The following is a 20,963-nucleotide window of genomic DNA, read 5'->3' on the forward strand; positions in this document are numbered from 1 at the left end:
GGCTCCAGGTCACACATCTCGACCCGGCCGGCTGAACGGACGGCGCCGCCCCGTCTCGGCGCAACCGGACATGTCAACTGGTCAGACCAGGTGGCCAGGCTGCTCGGCGTTGGTGTTGGACTGCAGCCCTTGAAGCACTCCATGTCCCTCAAGCAGGGCAAAAGTGGGTCCCGATGCACCTAAATGCGCCCGTCGTGCGCTATATTTCTCCCCCCACCCCACCCCTTCCTCCCCGAGAGCCACCACTGCAGAGGCACTGCAGCCAGTACTGTTGCGTGCATTAACCGAAAGTTGGCGACCGGGGGGGCGTCATTACCGCAAAACTCCGTACAACTTTGCTGTTCTACTATCCCCAGAACGGGAGTCGTCGATTTCGTCTTTCACTTCTCTTCTCTTCTGTACTCTTTTCATTCCAATTGCACGCCCGTTCCTTCCTTATCCCCTCTCCAAAGTCTTTCTTGTATATACATACTAGCCCACGTTTCACAACACCGTCTCGCATGCCTTCGACTCGAATTCCTTGACGACGCTGTTCCCCTGGTCAAGTCACTCGTTGTCCAACATGCTCAACTCCAGTAGCCATCGTCTCTGGATCTGCACCAGATGCGTCCGTCGCGTGACCTGGCCGGGGACGACGGCGACGTCGATACTTCAACAGCGGCGATGGGAGACCACAGCTGCCGCAGAGGCTACACGTTCCTCAGCCCCTTCGGACCACCATGTCAGTTCTCGACATGACGACGCCGTCCTTCGCGATCTTTTCGATGCTCCGTCCGGTGGCCTGTCGTTTCCAAGCTTCAGTCTAAAGAAGAGTCAGGGCCTTTTCAAGAATCGATACCTTACAAGCCCCGACGGATTCTTTGTATTTGCCCAAAAGAACCTCGAGAAAGCTACACGTCTTGTGCAAAGAGTTCTCAGCGCCTCAACAACCGAGGATTACCAGGGGGTAGTCAAAGACCTAGATCGCTTGAGTGACTTGCTTTGTCGAGTCCTCGACATGTCCGACTTTGTACGCATGACACATCCCGATGTTCGCTTTCAACAGGCTGCGGCAGGTGCCTGGTCCATGGTATACCAATATATGAATCAATTAAATACCATGACGGGTCTGAATGATCAACTTGGTAAGGCGCTTTCGTGCCCTGAAGTTACCTCTGCCTGGTCAGATGAGGAGAAAACCGTTGCCGAACTGCTCAAGTTGGACTTTATGAAGTCGGCCGTCAACTTGCCCAAGAGGGCAAGGGATCGGTTCGTTGAGCTTTCATCTCGCATCAGCGACGTTGGCTCTGCCTTTGTACAAGGCATGGAGCCCGAGATCAAAGAAGTCATGTTGCCATCACATAGATTTTACGGACTGTATCCTGGTCTGGCCGCCACCCTCAAGATTCGGTCTCAGATATCCATTGCAACGACGGGTCCTGAATCCGCTGCTGCTCTTCAGAGTGTGTATGACGAAGAAACGCGCAAGGACATCTACCTGGCGCAACGCACAGCATCTCACAGCACCATTGAACGCCTGGAGTCGATGCTGAAGCTTCGCGCAGAATTGGCCGAGCTCGCAGGGTTCGAAAGCCATGGGCACATGGCCCTCAAGGACAGAATGATGGCCAAGTCGCCGGCCTCGGTTATGAAATTCCTCCTCGCTTTGCGCAACCACAACGCCCCCATCGTTCAGCAAGAACTTCTTGAACTGACAGAAAAGAAAAGGGAACGTCTTGCCATGCCAGAAGTGGACCTGCAGGCTTGGGATAGAGACTTCTACATGGAGAAAGTACGGGCGGAGATGCGCTCTCGCGTCCGTCACGAAGACCAACTAACAGCTTTCTTTTCTGTGGGCACCGTCATGCAAGGTCTGTCACGACTCTTTGATCGGCTCTATGGGGTACGCTTCGTCCCGCGCGAAGCCTTGCCCGGAGAAGTGTGGCATCCAGACGTCAAACGATTAGACGTCATGTCGGACGACGGAGAACAGCTCGCTGTTTTATACTGCGACCTGTTCTATCGTCCCCAAAAGTCTCCCAACCCAGCACACTTCACAGTCAGATGTTCTCGTGAGATCCTCGCCGACGAACTCAACGAAGCAACTGAAGACATGGTCTCGGCGACACCCATCTTTGACTCACCCGAATCCGCTGCCAACGACGGTATGGAAACATCCCAACGTGACGGCAAACTCAACCAACTACCCACCATTGCTCTGGTCTGCGATTTCCCCAAGAACAATTCGGCCCGTGAGCCCGCCTTCCTATCATATTACTCTGTAGAAACACTCTTCCACGAAATGGGCCACGCCATTCACTCCATTCTCGCACGAACATCGTTCCAAAACGTCTCGGGAACCCGGTGCGCCACCGACTTCGCCGAACTGCCATCCACCCTCATGGAACACTTCGCAGCTGATCCCACAGTCCTCTCCCTCTTCGCCCGCCACTGGAAGACGGACCGCCCCCTCTCGTACGACCTTGTCCAGGAGCGCATCACCCTCTCTAAACGTTTTGAAGGAATCGACACGGAGCACCAAATCATTCTTGCAATGCTCGACCAAGCCTACCACTCTCCCCAAGTGAAAAGCCTCTCGTTTGACTCAACCCGCATCTTCCACGAAATCCAGCACACATTTGCCCACGGGCCCAAAGACCCCCCCGGAACAAGCTGGCAAGGCTTCTTTGGCCACTTGCACTCGTACGGAAGCACGTACTACAGCTACCTCTTTGACCGGGTTCTCGCAGAGCGTGTGTGGCGGGTTGTTTTCAAAGGCGGCGATGACCAAGCCGCCATAAGTAGGGAGAATGGCGAGCGCCTGAAGCAGAAATTGTTAAAATGGGGCGGGGGTCGAGATCCCTGGAGATGTCTGTCAGACACATTGAATGATGAGAGGCTGGCTGCTGGCGATGAGGAGTCAATGGCTCTGGTGGGTAGCTGGGGTATAAAGGATCACCATCAAATTTCGTACAGAAATGCAGATTCCCCCCAGAGCGCACGTGTCGCAATCCGTAATTCCGTCTCCTGATGAGAATGCATCGGTTTTCGGAAGGTTGAAATACACGTCTCATTGAATTGGTTTGAGGCATTTAGTATCAGCCGATACCAGCACGCTGACCGGGGGGAGGGGAATCGGGTCTTTGCCTTTCAAACCCGACATTGTGAGAAGAAGGCTCTCACTTGACAGACATGTCCAGGGTCCAAATAGTTCAAAGGCTCGTCCTTTCTTATACGTAGGACCATGATCGTGCTACATTCCGGAGTTTATTGCAGTATATTAATGTGTACTTGTCAATAGGCGAGCTTCATCTTGCCACAGACACTACACGAGGCGGAATCATGACATTGATGCCCTCATGCCGTCTTCCATGATATGATATGATACATTATCTTATCGTGGGGCAACGAAGCACACACCCGCATGCAGAACCTATGAAGTCATTCAGTTACGAATACAATTCAGCTTGATCAAATTTCGAGTTCAAAATCATTCATATTCTCATAAACATCTTGCCATGCTACTATCTTACAGGGGTATATTAGTTCTCCATATCCGCCTTGATCTTCCATCTCCTTCATCATTCAATAAACATGCAATTCCGACCGCTCTTTGCTCGTCAAAACAAACCACCCAGGAAAACAAGAAGAAAACTTCATAATTGTTCGAACTTATACAGCTTTCGTAGCAACTTGCGGCATTGTTGTCAACGGCTGCCTCATAGTCAGATGTGACAGAGATAATTTCCTGCCATTTGACAACATAGGGTCATTCTCGTTGCTGTACATGTCAAAACTGCTTTTGCTAGTCTCAACAGGCGTGACGAACGATTCCGTATACTCCTTATCCGATCCATCTTCTGCCGTCGTTCCAGAACCTTCCATGCCTAAACTGGTATACCCAAATCTAGGAGCTGCAGAATGTCGCCGCTCATCATCCTCATCATCATAATCAAAGACCGACACCTCACCAAGGGACCTGTCAAGTGACGGGGACTCACTTTGATCTGCGTTGGTGTATACCATGCTTTTGCTCATAACCTGGATTTGACGACCCAAGCTTCTCACCTGGGCTTCAAGAGCCTCACGTGCTGAACGCTCCGTTTCAAAGAGAGTCATCAGGTTTGTGTAATGCTCAAATGTGAGTGATCCATGACGACTCTTTGATGTGGCATCTAACCCGCGTGGTGCCGCCAAAAAGTTCGGGCGAGCCTCTCCATCGACCGGTGACAGAATTGTGGCGCGGGGAGTTGAGTCGCTGATGTCCCCAAATGTCATTTTGGACGCATCAGAATGTCGAGTAGATGGTCGGCTCGTGCTCTGCCGATGCTCATCAGCAAGGGAAAAGTCACCAGGTTGTATTCTCATCGAATGTATGATATGGTCGGGAGTCTGAAGCTGCGCTTGTCGCGGTCCCCCCGACGAACGTATTTGTGTAGTAGACGGCTGACGCAGGGCCGGAATACTTTGTCCAAGTTGAAGAACAATACTCTCCAGTCGGCTCATGCGTGTCTCGAGGCTACTAACTCTGCTGTCTAGGCTGAGACGCTCAGAAGCTCCTGCGGGCTCCGTCGTTTTAGTAGAAGTTGGCGTCTGTACCTCCTTTGCCTCGGCTGCTTCCATCAAAACAATCTGCTCGGGTGTTACGACGCGTTGCTCGGCGGAAGAGGTGAACTCTTCAGTGTCACCCGAGAGCAGCTGCCTGATTTCTTCGTCTGCCGTTGTGGACGTTGGCGACATAAACGGAGCGGCATAGCTCTCCCTCCAGTACCGAATTTCGGCACTACGACGTCGAACGACTCCTTGTGACGCAAGTTCAAGACTGGGCATAACTGACAGACTCCTCGAACGGCGCTTCAGGCCATGGGCCTCACTTGAAATTGCACGTCCAATCTCACTAGGATCATCACCAAGGCCGGCCATTCGAGTTCCTCGGTCTTGAGAACTGGCAGGTCGGGGGGACAGTCCTGTAAGCTTTGATCCGCCAGCCCATCGAGGACTGGCCAGGTGCGTCGAGGGCTCAAAGGCGGCAACATTCTTGTCAGACATTCTGGCATCTGCACTGATGGAGTTCCGAACACTCGTAATGGCCATGACATCCTCAGGGCCAATCGAGTGAGAACGGAGAGCGCGATCGAATTCGGTAATGGGCATCGAGAAGGACCGTTTTGGTTCGATGCTCATTTGGTTTGATCGCTCCCATGTCGGATCCTGGTGCCGCCACATTAGCTTACTCCCAGACGGATGAACTTGGCAGGAAATGAACATACGCTTCTATGCTGCTTATTAGATAAAAGGGTAGAAGCATCAGAGGTTTTCCAATCGGGCAAGCCAGCCTTTTCATTGGTCTCTGATTTCTTCTTCCGACCGAATAGTTTGCCTAATGCTGACCTGATAGTGGACTTTTTCCGCTGAGGTTTGCTGTTCTTGCTAGCCTTGCTGTCTCTGCCGTCTGCTTGATCTGATATCCGCGTAAATCGGTCATGTTGGCTGACAGAAGACCCTCGCAAGGTGGATGCCCGTCGTGGAGCTGATAATGGGTGCTGCCGCTGGTGTGCAATCAATGGGTCAATATTTCCAGCGGAAGCAGCTCTCAAATGAGAGGCTTTATAACTCTGGTTACTGCTGGGCTCTGGAGGTATCAAATGGGAGTCACTTGAAGCTTCGTCGGCGTTTCTAGCTACCGTGGCTGTCTGGTCTCGCATGGGGAATTCCTCATCCATAGGATCAGGGATAGGAATTGGTCCAGAGATGTGACCTCGGATAGACTTGGATGATGCAGCTCGAGGCTTTTGGCCATTGCCACCAGTAGCAGGTTTCCACGGCATGGTGTAGGAAAGGAAACTGTGCCGGTGACCCAAGGGATGACCAGCAAAGGCGAAGAGATGGGAGGAGACAAAATTCCTCGGGCGCCTGCCTGTAAGAATAGGACGTAGATGGAACGGCAATTAATCGGTTGTCGAGAGAAAGAGAAGACCAAACAGGCAGCTCTATGTTCAGCCGACAATCAATGGGGAGTTCCTACCTCACCATACCACATGGTACAAAGGATACCCAGGGGTCTTGATGAGGGCAAACGCGGACAAGACGAGCAGACAAACCCGACAGGCAGAAGCGAACAAACAAGCGCAAGAATAAAGAGTTCAAAAGGCGGGCAGTCGAGGAATGCTGGTCAAAGAGAAGGAAAGAATCTACACCAGGCGAGCAACGAGTCGTGGCGTCATGATTGAAAAGCGAGCATGAATGACACGGCAGGGCATCTGGCAATGCGCCTCTGGTGGGCTCTGGCTCTGGCTCTCTGCGCGACTCTTGGTTGTTGTCGTGGTCGTGGTTGCGGCCGTGGTATGTTCGTGATGGTGTTGCTGGTCCCAGCTCAAACCAACGGCCAAAACAAACCAACGAGTCAACCAGAGGCTACTGTCCAAAGGGAAAAGGAGAATGGTGCAGAACGAGGCTCGCCAGTCATGCGCCTAGTGGTTCCTTAAGTATATGGGCTATGCCACCGGATGAATTACAGTCGAGGGGCACAATGGCCATTGGACAAGGCACGCTGAAGAAGGGAAAGAGTGAAACATGGCTGCCACGTCTCCAGGCACGACAGGCATGTTGAGATGCAGACGAGGACTGCTTGACACGCCAGGCCATGCCGAGCCATACCAAATGGCATGAAGGCCGTGGGCCTGCAGGAGTCGCATAGTACTAAGCACGCTGATACGTACAGGCAACTCGAGAATAATAAATGAAATAGGCGTTGCACCAAGGAGGTGTGCGGACTTGAGTGGGCTTGGGCTGGAAGTCATGGCTGCATGACCATCATGAGCGTGCCAGAACAGCCAAGAATGGGTCAACAACGAATCAAGGACTGCGAAAGTGGAGGTAAATGAGGCAGAACTTGGAGGATAGCCCGAGTGTCAAGTGTCTCGACTAGCAATAGTCGCTGACTGGCGCGCCGAGCTATGAAGTCACCAAGGCCGTATCGAGCGGATTGCAACCATGGGCGGAGAGCAAGCGAGTGGGGTCGAGAGACGGTCAATCAAGCCCATCGATTCCCGGTCGTTTCTGGCGTCTTGGGCTGACAGGGGAGGAAGACGTTTAGAGGTTGCACATGTGGAGACGGTGGGTGGCTTGCGCCAGGTACCAGCGTACCACAGTCCAGCAGGACATGAGTCGGAGGGGCTCCCCTCAGTCGGCGGCGCCAATGTTCAATGTCGACGATGATGTCGATGGTGGATGGTAGATACTTGTGGTAGACGACGCGCGAGTCGGAAATGTTGTCATGCTGGAGAGAAATGCAGCGACAGAGTTGATCAACACACTTGTTCATTTGCACGCGGCCATTGGGGCCAAGAGTGCACAGGTCCCAGGGCATCAACATGGCCATCGCTCCTTCTTCCTCTTGGGGGCCACGCAGTCTCTCTCTCTCGCCTCTGCATCTCTGTCATCTTTCTGTGTCTCTTCCTCCTCTGTTTACTACTCCCGGATCAATTGTTGGTCTGCAGCGTGCACCAGGTTTATTCTTACACGTCAGAAAAAAAAACACACACACACATGCACGTCTTCCTCAAACGGTCTAATGCGTCGAACGTGCAGTCCAATCCCACGGCGATACCCCTCGAATGTGCATTCCACGGACATTGCAGACGAGGCTCTGTCTCTCCGTCGTGCGAGATCGAGGGACCGTCTTATCGAAGGGGGGCATCAGACCCACGGACTGTGCGTGAGTCCCTCTCGTTACTTGCCATAGAAATCAATCACCCAGCAATGCCTCCAGCCACTGTGCAAGACGGAACACAAGAAGCCTCATGGTGAATAATGTCGACCCGGAGGTGCACAACATTGCAGATCCTCCGATCGCCATGTCTCACTCATCATGACCAAACGCGCTCACTCTGCCATCAACAAAATGCACGTCTCTCCGTCGCGCAAAGGAGCCCACTACGTCCCGAATTTTCCAAATTCCCTTCAACGGGCATCACCCTTGCAGTGTTCCCCATTCCATCCCCCAGGGTCTCCCGTGAGCCCGTCACTGGTGACATCCCCCCGTCGTTCGCCAACAATGACGAACACCTTGCTCCGTACAATACTCCGTAAAGATACCCGGCATCAAAGGGGACCACAAAGACGTGCTGTACCAACCAAGTACCACATCATCGACCAAAAAAGCATAAAAATGAAAGGATCTTCCGGGTTTACATATACAAACAATGGCGGTGGCGCAAAATATCCCGGGCTGGGACCTCTTCTCCCGCCTCACATAATAATATCTAGGAAGTATACTGGACGATCTGCAGCATTACGGAAACCGACATACGTGTCCATACACGTGCATTGATTGATTACCCATCAGCGTCTTTGCATTGAGCAAAGCCTCCCTTGTCCCCTTGTTCGCCCGGGCTCTCCGAGGCTGACCTTTGGTTCAGAGGTGAATACTAGTAGTCGTTACTGACGCCAAGGTCTGACGGGCACCCCCATTCATTCACCTCTCAGCTTTCTGCCTGGAGGCCTTGCGCAGCTGGTCCTTCTGATACGGCACAGACTGCGTTGCGGATGGATTTGTTTTGGCGCGGCGTCCGGGGCCGTTCGAGATGTGTGCCTACGGTATGTTCTTGGGTCACATTTCGGGTGGGCTATCTCACGTCCCAAGTTGCTTGTTATTATGTATTACTGCCGAGAGGAATTCGCAACATAATCATAACTCGACGGCCAGGCTGGTCGGTCCGGAGGTCCATGCTCACCATCCTGGCGCAGTCAGTCCCATGATTGGGTGCCTCACATGCCGTCGCGAATAGCGCATCTCGTCTCTCTTTTGTATCAGACATTGTATCTCGCATGGTTCATGGCCTCGCACCAGCTCGGCGCCCCTAGTCATGTCCTCGACGGATATGCATACATTGTACGGAGTACAACACACAGTACAGTACAGATAGGCGAATGTCACGCAAACCCACCAATCGACCTTGACTTTTGTTCAGGCACACAGGGACACCCTGGTCATGACTATTTATTCACACATCATTTATGACTTATAACCGAAAAGATTGCCAGTCAGACATCAAATTGATGTACAACGCAAAGCACGCAGCTTGACATGGCGTGAGAAATGCATCGTTGTGCCCAAATTTCCACCAACCACCCAATGGAATATACGTCCAGTTTACGATTCGTAAGCTGCCTGGACGTCTCGTTTGCCAACACCACCCACGTTCTATCTACATCGTCGCTGCGATAATCAAACGTCACAGCCAACCCTAAGCTGACGTGCAGCCTGCCTCGGGTTTGCGACTCCGTGTGCTTGGCCTCGTGGCTGAGCATCCTTTTTACGAGCTCTAACACTCTTTGCTGCATGACACAAATTACCCGGTGTTCTAAAGAGGAAATCATATTCGACAAGGGAGAAGTTATATTCAAGTGCATGAGATACAGTAGTTGCCACTGCGGACCTACAGCCAGGCCAGTTTACGAACAACGTGGCCAATCACAGGCGTTGGATGCAAAGCGTCAAGTGTTGTCCACTTGCATTCATTCATGCTCTATGCCCTTCTATACATGATTGGCATATGGTTCTTCAGCCAGTACTTCCACCACCCGACCAAATCCACTCATTCTCAACACCAAATCCCGTCATCAGACTACAGTAGTAGTACAATGCAATCATCGACCCGTATGACAAACTCCCCCACCCTTTTCGAAGAACAAGATTCGTCTCCCCGTCATAAGACGACTCCTGCACGTCCCGTTCCACAGCGAACACCACCTGAAACCAAACCAGGGATCCCCTCCTCCCGGCTCACACCCACCCCTTGCCGATTTTCCAGAATCCAGGATACAGTATCCGATCAACTGGTTCCGTCGCTTGACCGCCCACTAGTACTCCGTAGGCCCTTTGTCTTTCCGCATTTGGATGTAATCTTCCCCCGTTTCAGTCAAGTTTAAGGGAACTACACCTCCTTGCGACGCCATGCGAGTCGGGCCATTAGTTGACAATGGAGGATATGTCAGGATACCGGAGGTCGGCGTTATCTTCGAGGAATTCCATCCATTTTTTGAGAAAGTTGCTTCCCCTGGTAATTGGGTCAGTACACTTCACCCCATAAAGTACATTCTTGCAGACGCCTGAGACTGAAGGTCCCCCACGCCCAGGCCGTCGTCTGGAGTTGAATCACGGCGACCCCTCCATGTCGGGCTTCTTACCTTTTTACGGTCTCCGAGTCCCCAATTACAGTGAGCGATCGCCTCGGACGAGTCATAGCCACTGCAAGGAAGGTTAGAGTGATTTCGCGCGCAATATGACGACTGCAGTTATAGGGGGTTGGGGAAGAAGAGGAGGGGTTAAACTCACCGTTTAATCTTCTCTTTTCACCAAGGAACCCTACTTCACCGTCGGGGTTGCTTCGCACGAGACTGACGATGACTGCCTCCTTCTCGCGGCCTTGGAAGCCATCCACACTGCCTAGCTCTATGCCTGGGAACTTTTCTTTCAAGGGCGCTAGCACGCCCAGCTAGCTCATGCAAGTCAGATCCCTTTCTTCCGAAAGCCAACGATCTGATCTGGCTTATGAATGATCTTACCTGGGCATTATATGGGGTTACGATAGCAATATCCTCCGGACGAACGCCTGCGCCAACCAACTGTCCCGCATGCTGCAGTACCAATGCTGCTTCCATCTCGTTGCTCTTGCTCTCACTATGCAAGCTTCCCCTCCCTTTTTTGGGATTGTCCTTGTCGTCTTCCTCACTCCTTTCTGGAAAATCACCCCCTTGGGTGTCGATAAAAATAAGCGGCGCGCTTGTGTCTTCGTTATCTTGGACTCCGTATTCTAAATCTTTCAGTAGCCTGGCCTTGACGGCATCTGCTGCAACAAGCTTGGACCCATATAGCTCCTCGGAAGGGAACCGCATAATCTCTTCATGCATTCGATACTGTGTTGTAAGCATCCTCTTGATGCTTGGGCCATGCAGCGCCAGCAATCTATCAAAAAGCGTCGTCTCAAGAGTCATGCCCTTGATAATCGGGAGCCTTTCGTCTTTGGGCCTCGGGTTTGCCTTTGAATTGAGCGACTTTATCGTTGGGGGTAGTTGTAAATGATCCCCCGCGCAGACAGCTTTCCTTGCAGACAGCAGTGGTACCCAGCATTGCGCCTCCAGCGCCTGACTGGCTTCGTCAATAATGACGACGTCGAATTCCTCATTGCGTAGTTGAAAGCCTCCGGAACCATGTAGTGTGGCTAGAACAACTTTGCTGCCGCTGATGAGGTTGCTCACACATCTGCGCTCCCGCTCACGATACTCTTTTCGTAGTTCTTTGAGATCAGAGTAGATGTCTCGTCGTTCCTTGCCGCTTTTCGTCTTTTTGATGGATGCCTGTTTGGCGTCCATTTCCGCCCTGACATCTTTAACAATGGCCCCTGCTTCCGATGTATTGGTGAGGACGTCTAAAGAGTGGTGAAGGACAGAAGGGAGCAGACGCGCCGGGTGGCCTAGTCGGAGAATGAGGAGCTTATGGGGCGAAAGGCGCTCCACGATGTTGTCGACGGAAATGTTGGATGGGCCGCATACGAGGACTCTCTGCTTTCGTTTGACCATTTGCAGAATGAGCTCTATGAGGGTGTGCGTCTTGCCAGTCTGGCACAAGTTAGCATTGCCTCCTCGAAGATGATGTATTGCCTTGTGTGGTGATGTTTTACTCCTGGTGGACCATGGATTAGAGCAATCTCCCTCGAAGCCAGTGCAAATCGAATCGCATCCTTTTGTGAGTCGTTCAAGGTAGGATCAGTCCATTCAATATCGCCAACCTGAGGATCCCTCGACAAATCTTGGGGGAGAGGCGACGGGCTAGAAAGACCAAACAGGACTCTCATAAAGCTCGAATACTCGGCCTCGACCATGCCTTGCAGCTTTTCCATGGTCTGGTTCATACTGTCGCCACATGTCAATAAGAAACAACAAGAAAATTGGACGCTCACGACACAAGGTCCTTCCTCACCGTCTGTACGTCACCTCATCCGCCAACTTGACCAGCCACACCCTCCCTGGAAAGGGAACCTCGTCCTTGCCATCATCCAGAGCCACATTGACGAATCCCCTCTGCACCTTGGTGACAACCCCCCTCGAGCCCTTCCTCTCCAGTTCCCTGACCTCCCTCTTCTTAGCACTGCCGGCGGGCTGCTCGGCCACCAGGACTATGTCGCCTGTCCGGATGCCATGTTCAGGCAGCTCTCCCGTGGCGGATGTAGCACTGTCAGGGCCCAGCTCGAGAACAGTCTTGCCCCCCAAGCCTGTCCGCTGGGAAGAAACCACCAGGTTGGTGATGGCCAGCCCTGCGCGCTGTAGGCCGGTAGGGCTGTGGTTCGAGATGAGTTGGCTGGTCTCGTCGACTTCGCTCTTGAGCTCCCTGTCGAGGAGGGCGAGCTGGGTGCTTGCAAAGGATGGGACGTCGACGGCATCTTTGGACGGCATTGCTGGCTTCTTGACGCACCCGGCGGAGGTGTTGGCCACGGAGGTTTGGTTTAATCCCCTTGGGCGCGGGCAAGCAAGCGATGGGCTGGTTGGTGGAGGGGCACCGAAGCTCACGGTTTGGAAACCCCACCATGAAGTGAAGTGAAGCAACACAAGCTCCATGTCTCTCTCCTGTGTGTGCCATGACATCACCCCCACTCGCGGTCTCCTGCAGCCAAGACTGTTGTTTCATTCACCAAAGACAAAGGACAACTTCGCATCAAGCACAATATATAACAGGTATCAGGATATCAACATGCACATGGCGTATTATACAATTCGTACCCAATATTAAACCAACCGCTGGCCGCGCCAACATCCAGCCCAGAGCGCAATTTACAGCTCTTCATCAGACGGATGAATAACAATGACAACCACCAACGAAGCCAGCATGATGGCCAGCGCAACCAATGCAATCAATATAATCGTCCCGCGACTGGCCGGGAATTTCCCCTTAATCACCCACTCCTGTCCGCGAAAGTACCTCCTAGCTCCCAGCAGCAGCGTGAGGATGCTGATGCCGAGGAACGCCGAGCCCAGCGGCTTCCCCAGGCGTCGAAGGGTAGCGCTGTCAGAGTTGCCATTGCCGTCGGATATCGTCGTGTTGAGCCGGAAGAGTTGTGTGACGGCCACGCCGATTGATGCAAACGCCAAGGACGTGCGTAGCCAGGCGAGGAATGTTCTTTCTGCGTGCACACAGCGACGTTAGACAGGATGACGGCACCGTTGGGTTGGATCTCGAGTCTTGGCTACGAGTGACGGCATACCTAGTGCGAGATGGTCTCGTGCGACACTTCCTTTATTCTCCAGCTCGACGGACTGCAAGGCCCCCAGCTTTCGTCTCAGCCACGACCTGGATTCCCTTTCGCCTTCGGGACCTTGATTCGGGGCGTCTTCCGCGGGACCATCTTCTGCGGCCGGCCGTGATCGTCTCGAGTAGATGGATGGCCTGGAGCGGGTCGTCCCGGCCATGTAAAGCGCCTGGTAATTCTGCCCCGATCCCCGGGACACAATGCCCGTCATTTCATCGGGCGCGGGCTCATCCTCGCTCGCTGCTACAGCCTGAGGTGATAGCTGTCGACTAAGTTGTGCCGGGTCCGTACTCATGGTATCGGCTCGATCGCGGCCACTCTGTAGGTGTTGCCAGTATGTCAGTCAGCCAACGCCCATAACTCTCGGTAACAGCTGTCCATTTGCGGAGTACTGAGACGAGGCAAAAGAAGAAAGAAGAAAGAAGGAAAAAAGGAAAAGAAAAGACAGCTTTCACCCACCTCGAGAATCTCATTGATGCGCTCGGTCGTCGACTGCCGCCGGAACGACACGCTGCGGGACCGAGCTGTTGGCCTACTAGCGCCTCCATCCGCGCTCCTCTGCGAGCTTGGATTGTCGCCCATGGCTTGCCGACAGGGACCTCACGTCTCTTGAAAATCGATCGTCCTTCTCATGAGCCTGCGTGTGGGCACGGCCTCGTCCCTGGAAGCGTTCCAACGTTGGTTGGCGGCCCTGTGATTGGCGAGACGGATCTGGGGAGATGCAAGATGGGAAGCCCGGCTCTTGGGGGCATGGCGTGCTCCAAGGGCCACGTCGCGTGCGTCTGGGCAAGTTGTGGTCCGTTTGACGCTCGCCATCTGCATGCTTATTTGCCGGTACCAGCCGATGCTATCTGCTTGGTCCGCGCACGGTGGGGGCTGCATCGCGGCTGAATGATTCGACGTCACAACTGTCATTGAGCAATCGACCTGGGCCACGCAGTCTTTTTTGCTTCTTGCCAGAATAAAGTCATCCTGAATCTTTCTCCTTTTTTTCCTTTTCTTTCTTATCTATTGAATGTCTGTACAGCTTACGATGCGCATGAATCCGTCAGAATTGACTTGTATAATGCCACCGCAGTTAGGCGCTGGCCGGCAGAATCCCAAAGGGAGTGACAGGGCACTACAGCAAAAGGTATCTCAACATCATCACTGCCTTTATGCCCCCATACACTCTCCGTCCTGCGCAAATCAACGTAGCCAAGGTAAGGCAACGGGTTTGCAGCCAGACTCATCACGTTGGGCTGTAGCGTGTGTATTGAGGCCCGGTACATTTCGCCAAGCTCGCGTTCCAACACTCTAAACTCGACGACTGGTCCATCCTGACTGGCGCCAGAGTAGGCCATCGTGGTGTACACAATGTGGTTTTCACCAGCCTTGACAATCAGATGCCAGCTCTGCCAGCCATTGCTGCCAACGGCGCCAGCAGTCGGCAAATGTATCAACTCAACAGACCCGGCCTCGATCTGCTTCAGCCCGTTGTGAGCATGCCATTCAACAAGGGATCCTCTCGGCAGGCTCTCAACCTCAGCTGTAAACAGCGGTGGAACGCTTGAGTCAGGTTCGTTCTGTTGCCGCATTGTGTACGCAGACCAGTCCGGAATAGATGGACAAGACGTCTTTGTTTCCGTGGCCCCCAGCACCTGGAATCGTTGATTATACTTCAAGTCCCAAGGATCAGGCCCATTATCGTCGTCATCGTCGTTGCAATCTGGCGAGCCATGGGCGAGCTTCCAAGCCTGCCCAGCAAGCACGGCACTCTCCTGTGCGTCATTCTCGCCGTGCTGACGAGCAAAGTAGGCCACGGCGCTACTCCAGCACTGAACCTTCATTTCAGCCCCAATCCTCCACAAATGTTGGAGAGAAAGCACTATCTGATGTCGTAGTAAGGTCTTTGATGCAGTAGGTAGCGCCATGGACGCCGGTATAAGCGGGATTTGTCCAGCAACAGTCACCGACCTCAAACGCGTGGGCTCACCGTCCACGGAGACAGCAGCCTCAATGGCTTGACTGTAGGGTCCAATATTGGCGGGTGCCCAATAGGACCTAGACTGAACATGAAGCCCATTTCTTGCGACCTTGGCGTTTGCAACAGGTGCTGTGATGTACATGACAATGTTTCTGTCCTGCGGCAGAAGGTCTCCGCTAGATATCGTAATCCTCGACGGCGGATTCGGCTTTGTGAACAACTTTCCATACTCGCTGTTAATTATTGAGAAATCAGCCATGTTACGAAGGAGAATGAGTACGCTTGTAATTTGGCTTGAGTCTAGCCCGTTTGTCGAGAGTAGCGACTTGATCTTGTCAACCACATGGATGGCCTCATTCTGAATAGATGGTCCGGTTGCCGATGCATCTGCAACGACATACCAATGCAAGGTGTCCGAGTCTGATCTGAATTGGACGTCAGACTTAGGAAGGAGCTTCGAGGAGCCGAAGCCAGCGGCGTGTTGAACGGGAGTAGTCGGGCCCAAAGCATCCGCAACCGACTGGAAGCTCGCCTCGAGCAGCGCGGGCTCACGAACCGAAGACGGCGTTTCCTGCCCATGCACAGCTTTATCTTCAAGCTTTGCTCCGCGAAGCATCAACCAAGTGGACCCTCCACCTTCAGAAATCACCTTCCTGCCACCATCAGGAACAGCAATGCGTTTCTTGAACAATATGTCTGGCCCATCCACCACGATGGTCTCAAACTCACCACCCTCGCCAAGCGAGGCACCCTCAGCGGCGCCAAACTTCCTCAGGGAAGACCTTACCCTCCGCACGCCAGTTTCGCTCGTCACCGCCTCCCACAGGTGACGCTCATCCAGGCCGGCGCTCGCAACCTTGATGATCCTGGCCTCCACCCCAGCAGCGGCCATGTCCCTCAACAGCTGGGCCTCATCGGCTAGAGCCCCCGGCACGGCTGGCAAGATCGGATACTTCCACAGATACGATAGCGGCGTAAGTCCGAGCCGCAGTGCCACTGACTCGACTCTCGTGCGTTGGTATGTCGACAGGATGGCGCCAGAGCAAAGCGCGTCGGCTTCTGGATGACGAGCCAGGACAGCCCGCAGCAGGGGTAGCATGGACTCGGTCTCGTCAGCGGCAGCAGCCGATCCTTGCCCATGGGCCGACGTGTAGTCATAGTCTCGTTCATGGCGAAGTGCACTGCCAACAATGGGCTGGCGGTAGAGCGGGAGACCTGTCGCAGAGGCGTAGAGCGGGATTATCTCGTGTCCAACGGTCTGGTACATGAAACTGTTCAAGTCCCTTTCCGGAGCAGGCAACGCGGCAGCGTCATGGCCATCTGTTGTGGTTGTTGCCGATGCCGAGTCTACATCATGCCGACCCGGCTCAATGACACGGACCGCAGTAGAGTCGTCGCCGCCGCCGTCGGCACTGATGGGAAAGAGATTCGCCAAGGCGACGATGCGGTGACCATGGTGGATGCAGTGGAGGAGGCTGTAGAAACTGTCTTTCCCACCTGATATCAGGGCAATCACGTTAAGCTTCTCGCCGGACATTACAAGAATGTACTGGCGGCCGAGACGCGTGGAGCTGTGGCCGACAGTTGAGTGTCATTGCTTTGTTGGAAGCGCACGTTTTGCATTTTGCATATTGCACCAGACTTCTTGTCCGTCATTGCGGTTGTGAGTGGATCCCCACGTGGTGTGCGTGCTTTGCTTGGTTCATGCAAGAGGAGGGCATTTGCATAATTGCATTTTCTATTTACAATAGATGAATGAAAATGAAAATGAAATAAAATGGTGGTGCTGGTGGCTACGAAGTACCTCGACGAGTATTCATGCATCTATGTGCTTACAATGCAATGCCTTGGCAAGAGCAGCGACTTCCATGAGTCGAGACTGCTTATCGCCGACAGGACCCATCTCCATCTCCAAAAATTCGCTGACGTTGCATAAGAATCATCTCCGCCAGCAACCATGATTATATAATGATATTCACCGACACAGTTGCGCAACAATACAATGCTATAGCATCCGACGGCCTGTCTAATGGGACTCGATTCAAACAGGTGCAACTCTTCTGCAGAAGCCCAATTCCCATCACTCGGCGCCCCTCTCCCCGCCGCGTGATTGACAGCTGCTACCTTTCTTGTATGATGCTCCGTACTCCGTACTACCATGAGCGACCTCGCACGATTCGAGCCAGACGTTGAGAGAGGCAGGAGTGCCAAGTCTCCTCGTGCCCAGGATGCCTTCTTTGGTCCAACATGTTGCCGGTCTGGTACGTACGTACTGCGTACACGCCACGGCCTCGTCGAGTCAGCGCCAGAACGGTGAGGCTGCTTGTCAGGAAGCCCATCCATTGACCATGCGCATGATGATATAGCATGGTAAAACTACTACTCCGTACTACTATTACTCTTACGGCACTTGTACGGACTACATGCATGAAGAAGATGTGGACGACATTTCAACCATTTCAACCTCGACGTGGGTTACAAACGTCTGGGCACGGACTGGCTGACAGATCTCTTGTTAATGTGCCTGACATAGACCTGTCATGGCGAAAATACCTGGCGGGTGAGTCCTGTACCGACCCAAAGGCCCAAGGCAATAATAGCAAATGGAAAGCTAATTCAACTGCCGATATTACCAGCATCGTGCGCCGGCACTGGTATATGTACTCAGTGTGGTTGTATCGGGGGAAAGGGGGGGTGGCAAACGAATAAAAAGCAAAAAGAAACGTGATAGACATGACATCGCAGGTGTTCATCACCACTCGTACCACCTCGCCAAGAAGGGAAGAAAGACAAATTGGTCATAGCGCCGGGGAAGCTGGAGAGATGGTCCGGCTCGGCCAACTCGACTCTTCTGTCTATTACTCAGTACTACTGTACTTTGTTCCTCCGTTCCCTGTTTGCCACGGGACAGGGTCTCGGAGCCATGGCTGGCACGGACATTCGTCCAAGCATCTTCCGACCAGGGTGGCAGGTTGAGATTGCCAGGGTCTTCATCCCAACATTCGTGATTCTGTCTCTCGGATGGAGAACCATCCACAAGTACGGAGTGATACCCTTCTACTCCCACGGGAAGAGTCCAAGGCATGGGGGGGAGGGGGGTACATGCGCATAAACCGAGTATACACCCCTCTATTTTCATCCATCCAGGGAAAAAAAAATAAAAAAAAATACTAGTACCACCGGAAGTGAGTTCCGTTCAAAGTGACGGGTTCTTCATGGGACGTTGGATGCACAAAGGCCAAACACCACGAGGAAATTGAGTGGTTCCCAGACCTACGGCTACGGGGCGTGATATTGTAATACGTCTCATTATACTCCGTACGGAGGACAAGCCGCCATGTAACGGTATGACCGTTTGAACTTTGAAGGGTTCACGAAAAACGTGCTCGAAACAGAGTATTATGGAATGTATATACTAATGCCGAGCGCACAGTACAGAGTGGTTGGCTATTAAGAATGCCCAGGCGGACTGTCGAGGACAAACATGCTGGACGCCCTTTGGTCTTCCAGAAGGACATAGTACTAGTAATTCGCTTTTGTATACGGAGTACGGAGTACGGAGCACTGGCTTCGTGGCCATTGACGACATGACGGTCGCAGTCACGGTCAACACCACAGCTATGTACATTTGTACAACCGTGGTCCGTACGGGCTGCAGAATCCAGAACTTGCACCAAGGACCCCGGCAACAGCTTCGGCCGATACAAGACTCAGTCGTGTCCGTCTACAGAGGAATCGCCAAATTGGAGCAATATCGCCAATGGAGCCGCAGCCAAACGAAGAGCACGGCTCTCGGCTCGCTGCCGAGTTTTCCTCCGCGCTCCGTACGGGCAGGACATGAGGAGATGCCTATTTGCACGTATGTACGGAGTGTGTATGCACATCTGTTGTACTCCGCGAGTTGCATGGAGTTCCCAACATGATAATGCGTGCTCATGCCCACTCGGCCGCCGCCCCTGGGCAAATGGGAAATTTGCAATAACCCTCACGCCTAAAGCGAGCATGGGTTTGGTTTGTCGCCAAGTTCCCCCAAGCACGCACTCCGTATCCTGGCAAAACAAGCCAGGCCCGACATCTTTTTCTCTTCTTCTGGAAAAGGCGCCAGCGGATATTGACCACGGCCTGGTCGGCACGCGGCTATTGTACCGTTGTAGTTGCGTAGTAAGTTACTAGCCTCATCTTCAAAGACCAAAAAGCATCCGATGCCTCCAGCTTTTTTTTCTGGAGCCACGCAGCATTGTGAAGCGGCTTCTCCACCGGTACGGCCCTCTCCTTCGCAGGAGATGGGCCCCCCCGGGCGATACTCGACGATATTCTGAGTCGAAGGCTATACTGGAATCAGCAAAATCTGTATCCACAGCCTCTGGTGGTGGTTCGTCTGGACAAGCTGCCAAATGGGTGCCCCCAAGCCGTGGTGTCGGGTCATGGACCACATGGAGGTCATGGCTTTCGAGGCGGAAGGCTGAGAATCCCCCCATCTTCATCTCGACTAATGCCCAGCATCAGCTGGTCCAAGGCAAAGGTAAGGATGAACACCCATGCCCAGGACATGCATGGAGTGGGTTCTCCGCCGCCGAGGCTTCGAATAGTACCATGTACATAGTACTACATGCATACATACAAGACACAACGACGACGACACGGCCATGGGTGGGTTACGAGTCGTGGGCTTTGAAACCAGGAATAGGTTGGCGCGAACTCCTGGCTCGTTCCTCTCCTCGTCTAATCATCAGGGCCTTTGGGCGATGCAGGCCGACGATTGGGACACGAAGCTTCTCTCGCCCTTGCGTTCCAAGATTCTACCCTTGTCTGCTCCGTCCGGAAGACGTCGCGACATGGGCCAGGCCGTGTTGTAAACTGATGGAGAAGAGCAAGCGAAATCAAATCGGTCTTCGACCCGTACAAGCGAGAAGGGTAAAGAAGATCCGATCGAGGAGATACACACACACACACACAAAAGCGCGCGCGCACAAATTTATTTCACCAGTCATGAAAAGGCGGTCTTGAATTGGGGCAGCAGAGTCAAATTTTGTCAAGTATTGCAATAAAGTTCTAAATGCTGTACAATAATGTACGACAGGATGTGTGTGACCTGGAGAGTCGTGACTTGTGACCAGCACATTGATATCACCAACTAGCTGATCGAATAAAAAATGATAAAAGAGCAATGCTCGGCTGGAAACAAGCAGTAAAGAAGAATAGAAGGCAGAAAAAAAAAGTAAAATAACTCGTGAGGGTGGCAGGGCAAAAACGCCCAGCCGCCGATTCACAGTCGTGTCCAAGTCGTTCCAAGCAAACAGAGGCCTCTGCTCCTCTCGACTTGTCAAGGATTACAACGAGCGTAAAGAAAGCGACAAAAAAAGCTGCCCAACTGAGCAAGGCATGTCTTCCCAAACATGCTCGGTAAATTGCAAAAACCACCACGCACGCCAGTTCCTTTTGATCCAAGATGTACCCCAACTTGTCCGGTCCAAGCATTCTGTAAATAAAATTTTTTTTTCGGTCATGATGCAGCGTCGAAATGAATCACTTTGTCCTCCCGAGAAACAGCGTCAACAGGAAGTGTAGAAATTGATACAAGAATCGAAAGTGTAAATGCAGGTCATAAAAACGCTTGTTGCTGTGCAAATGTTGTCGCCAGCCGTCTACCGAGGCGTACCCTATCTGACCAAGCACACGGCAACAAAATGTGTCCTGGCAGCAAGAGAGAA

At 52.9% G+C, this 20,963-nt stretch overlaps 5 protein-coding genes across 5 annotated transcripts; 1 reads left to right on the forward strand and 4 right to left on the reverse strand.

Annotated features, from left to right (window-relative positions):
- Positions 1-562: 562 nt before the first annotated feature.
- MAA_05729 (metallopeptidase Mip1) lies at positions 563-3,010 on the forward strand (the record flags this gene model as incomplete). Its single annotated transcript, XM_007823727.1, has 1 exon — positions 563-3,010. One exon carries the CDS (start codon positions 563-565, stop codon positions 3,008-3,010), a length of 2,448 nt encoding a protein of 815 aa, XP_007821918.1.
- Positions 3,011-3,651: 641 nt separating this feature from the next.
- Positions 3,652-5,807, reverse strand: MAA_05728 (uncharacterized protein; the record flags this gene model as incomplete). The annotated part of the gene is made up of 2 exons (XM_007823726.1): positions 3,652-5,190; positions 5,250-5,807. The coding sequence occupies 2 exons, from the start codon at positions 5,805-5,807 to the stop codon at positions 3,652-3,654; spliced, it is 2,097 nt and encodes a 698-aa protein (XP_007821917.1).
- Positions 5,808-9,952: 4,145 nt separating this feature from the next.
- MAA_05727 (DNA-binding protein SMUBP-2) lies at positions 9,953-12,597 on the reverse strand (the record flags this gene model as incomplete). The annotated part of the gene is made up of 6 exons (XM_007823725.2): positions 9,953-10,040; positions 10,171-10,231; positions 10,319-10,478; positions 10,549-11,601; positions 11,664-11,895; positions 11,963-12,597. 6 exons carry the CDS (start codon positions 12,595-12,597, stop codon positions 9,953-9,955), a joined length of 2,229 nt encoding a protein of 742 aa, XP_007821916.2.
- Positions 12,598-12,810: 213 nt separating this feature from the next.
- On the reverse strand, positions 12,811-13,868 carry MAA_05726 (DNA-binding protein SMUBP-2; the record flags this gene model as incomplete). Its single annotated transcript, XM_007823724.2, has 3 exons — positions 12,811-13,160; positions 13,242-13,605; positions 13,746-13,868. 3 exons carry the CDS (start codon positions 13,866-13,868, stop codon positions 12,811-12,813), a joined length of 837 nt encoding a protein of 278 aa, XP_007821915.2.
- A 446-nt stretch (positions 13,869-14,314) lies between these two features.
- MAA_05725 (DNA-binding protein SMUBP-2) lies at positions 14,315-16,789 on the reverse strand (the record flags this gene model as incomplete). The annotated part of the gene is made up of 1 exon (XM_007823723.1): positions 14,315-16,789. One exon carries the CDS (start codon positions 16,787-16,789, stop codon positions 14,315-14,317), a length of 2,475 nt encoding a protein of 824 aa, XP_007821914.1.
- Positions 16,790-20,963: the final 4,174 nt, after the last annotated feature.

The sequence above is a fragment of the Metarhizium robertsii genome (genome assembly GCF_000187425.2).
Source record: "Metarhizium robertsii ARSEF 23 chromosome Unknown MAA_Scf_2, whole genome shotgun sequence".
Classification (NCBI taxonomy): Eukaryota; Fungi; Ascomycota; class Sordariomycetes; order Hypocreales; family Clavicipitaceae; genus Metarhizium; species Metarhizium robertsii.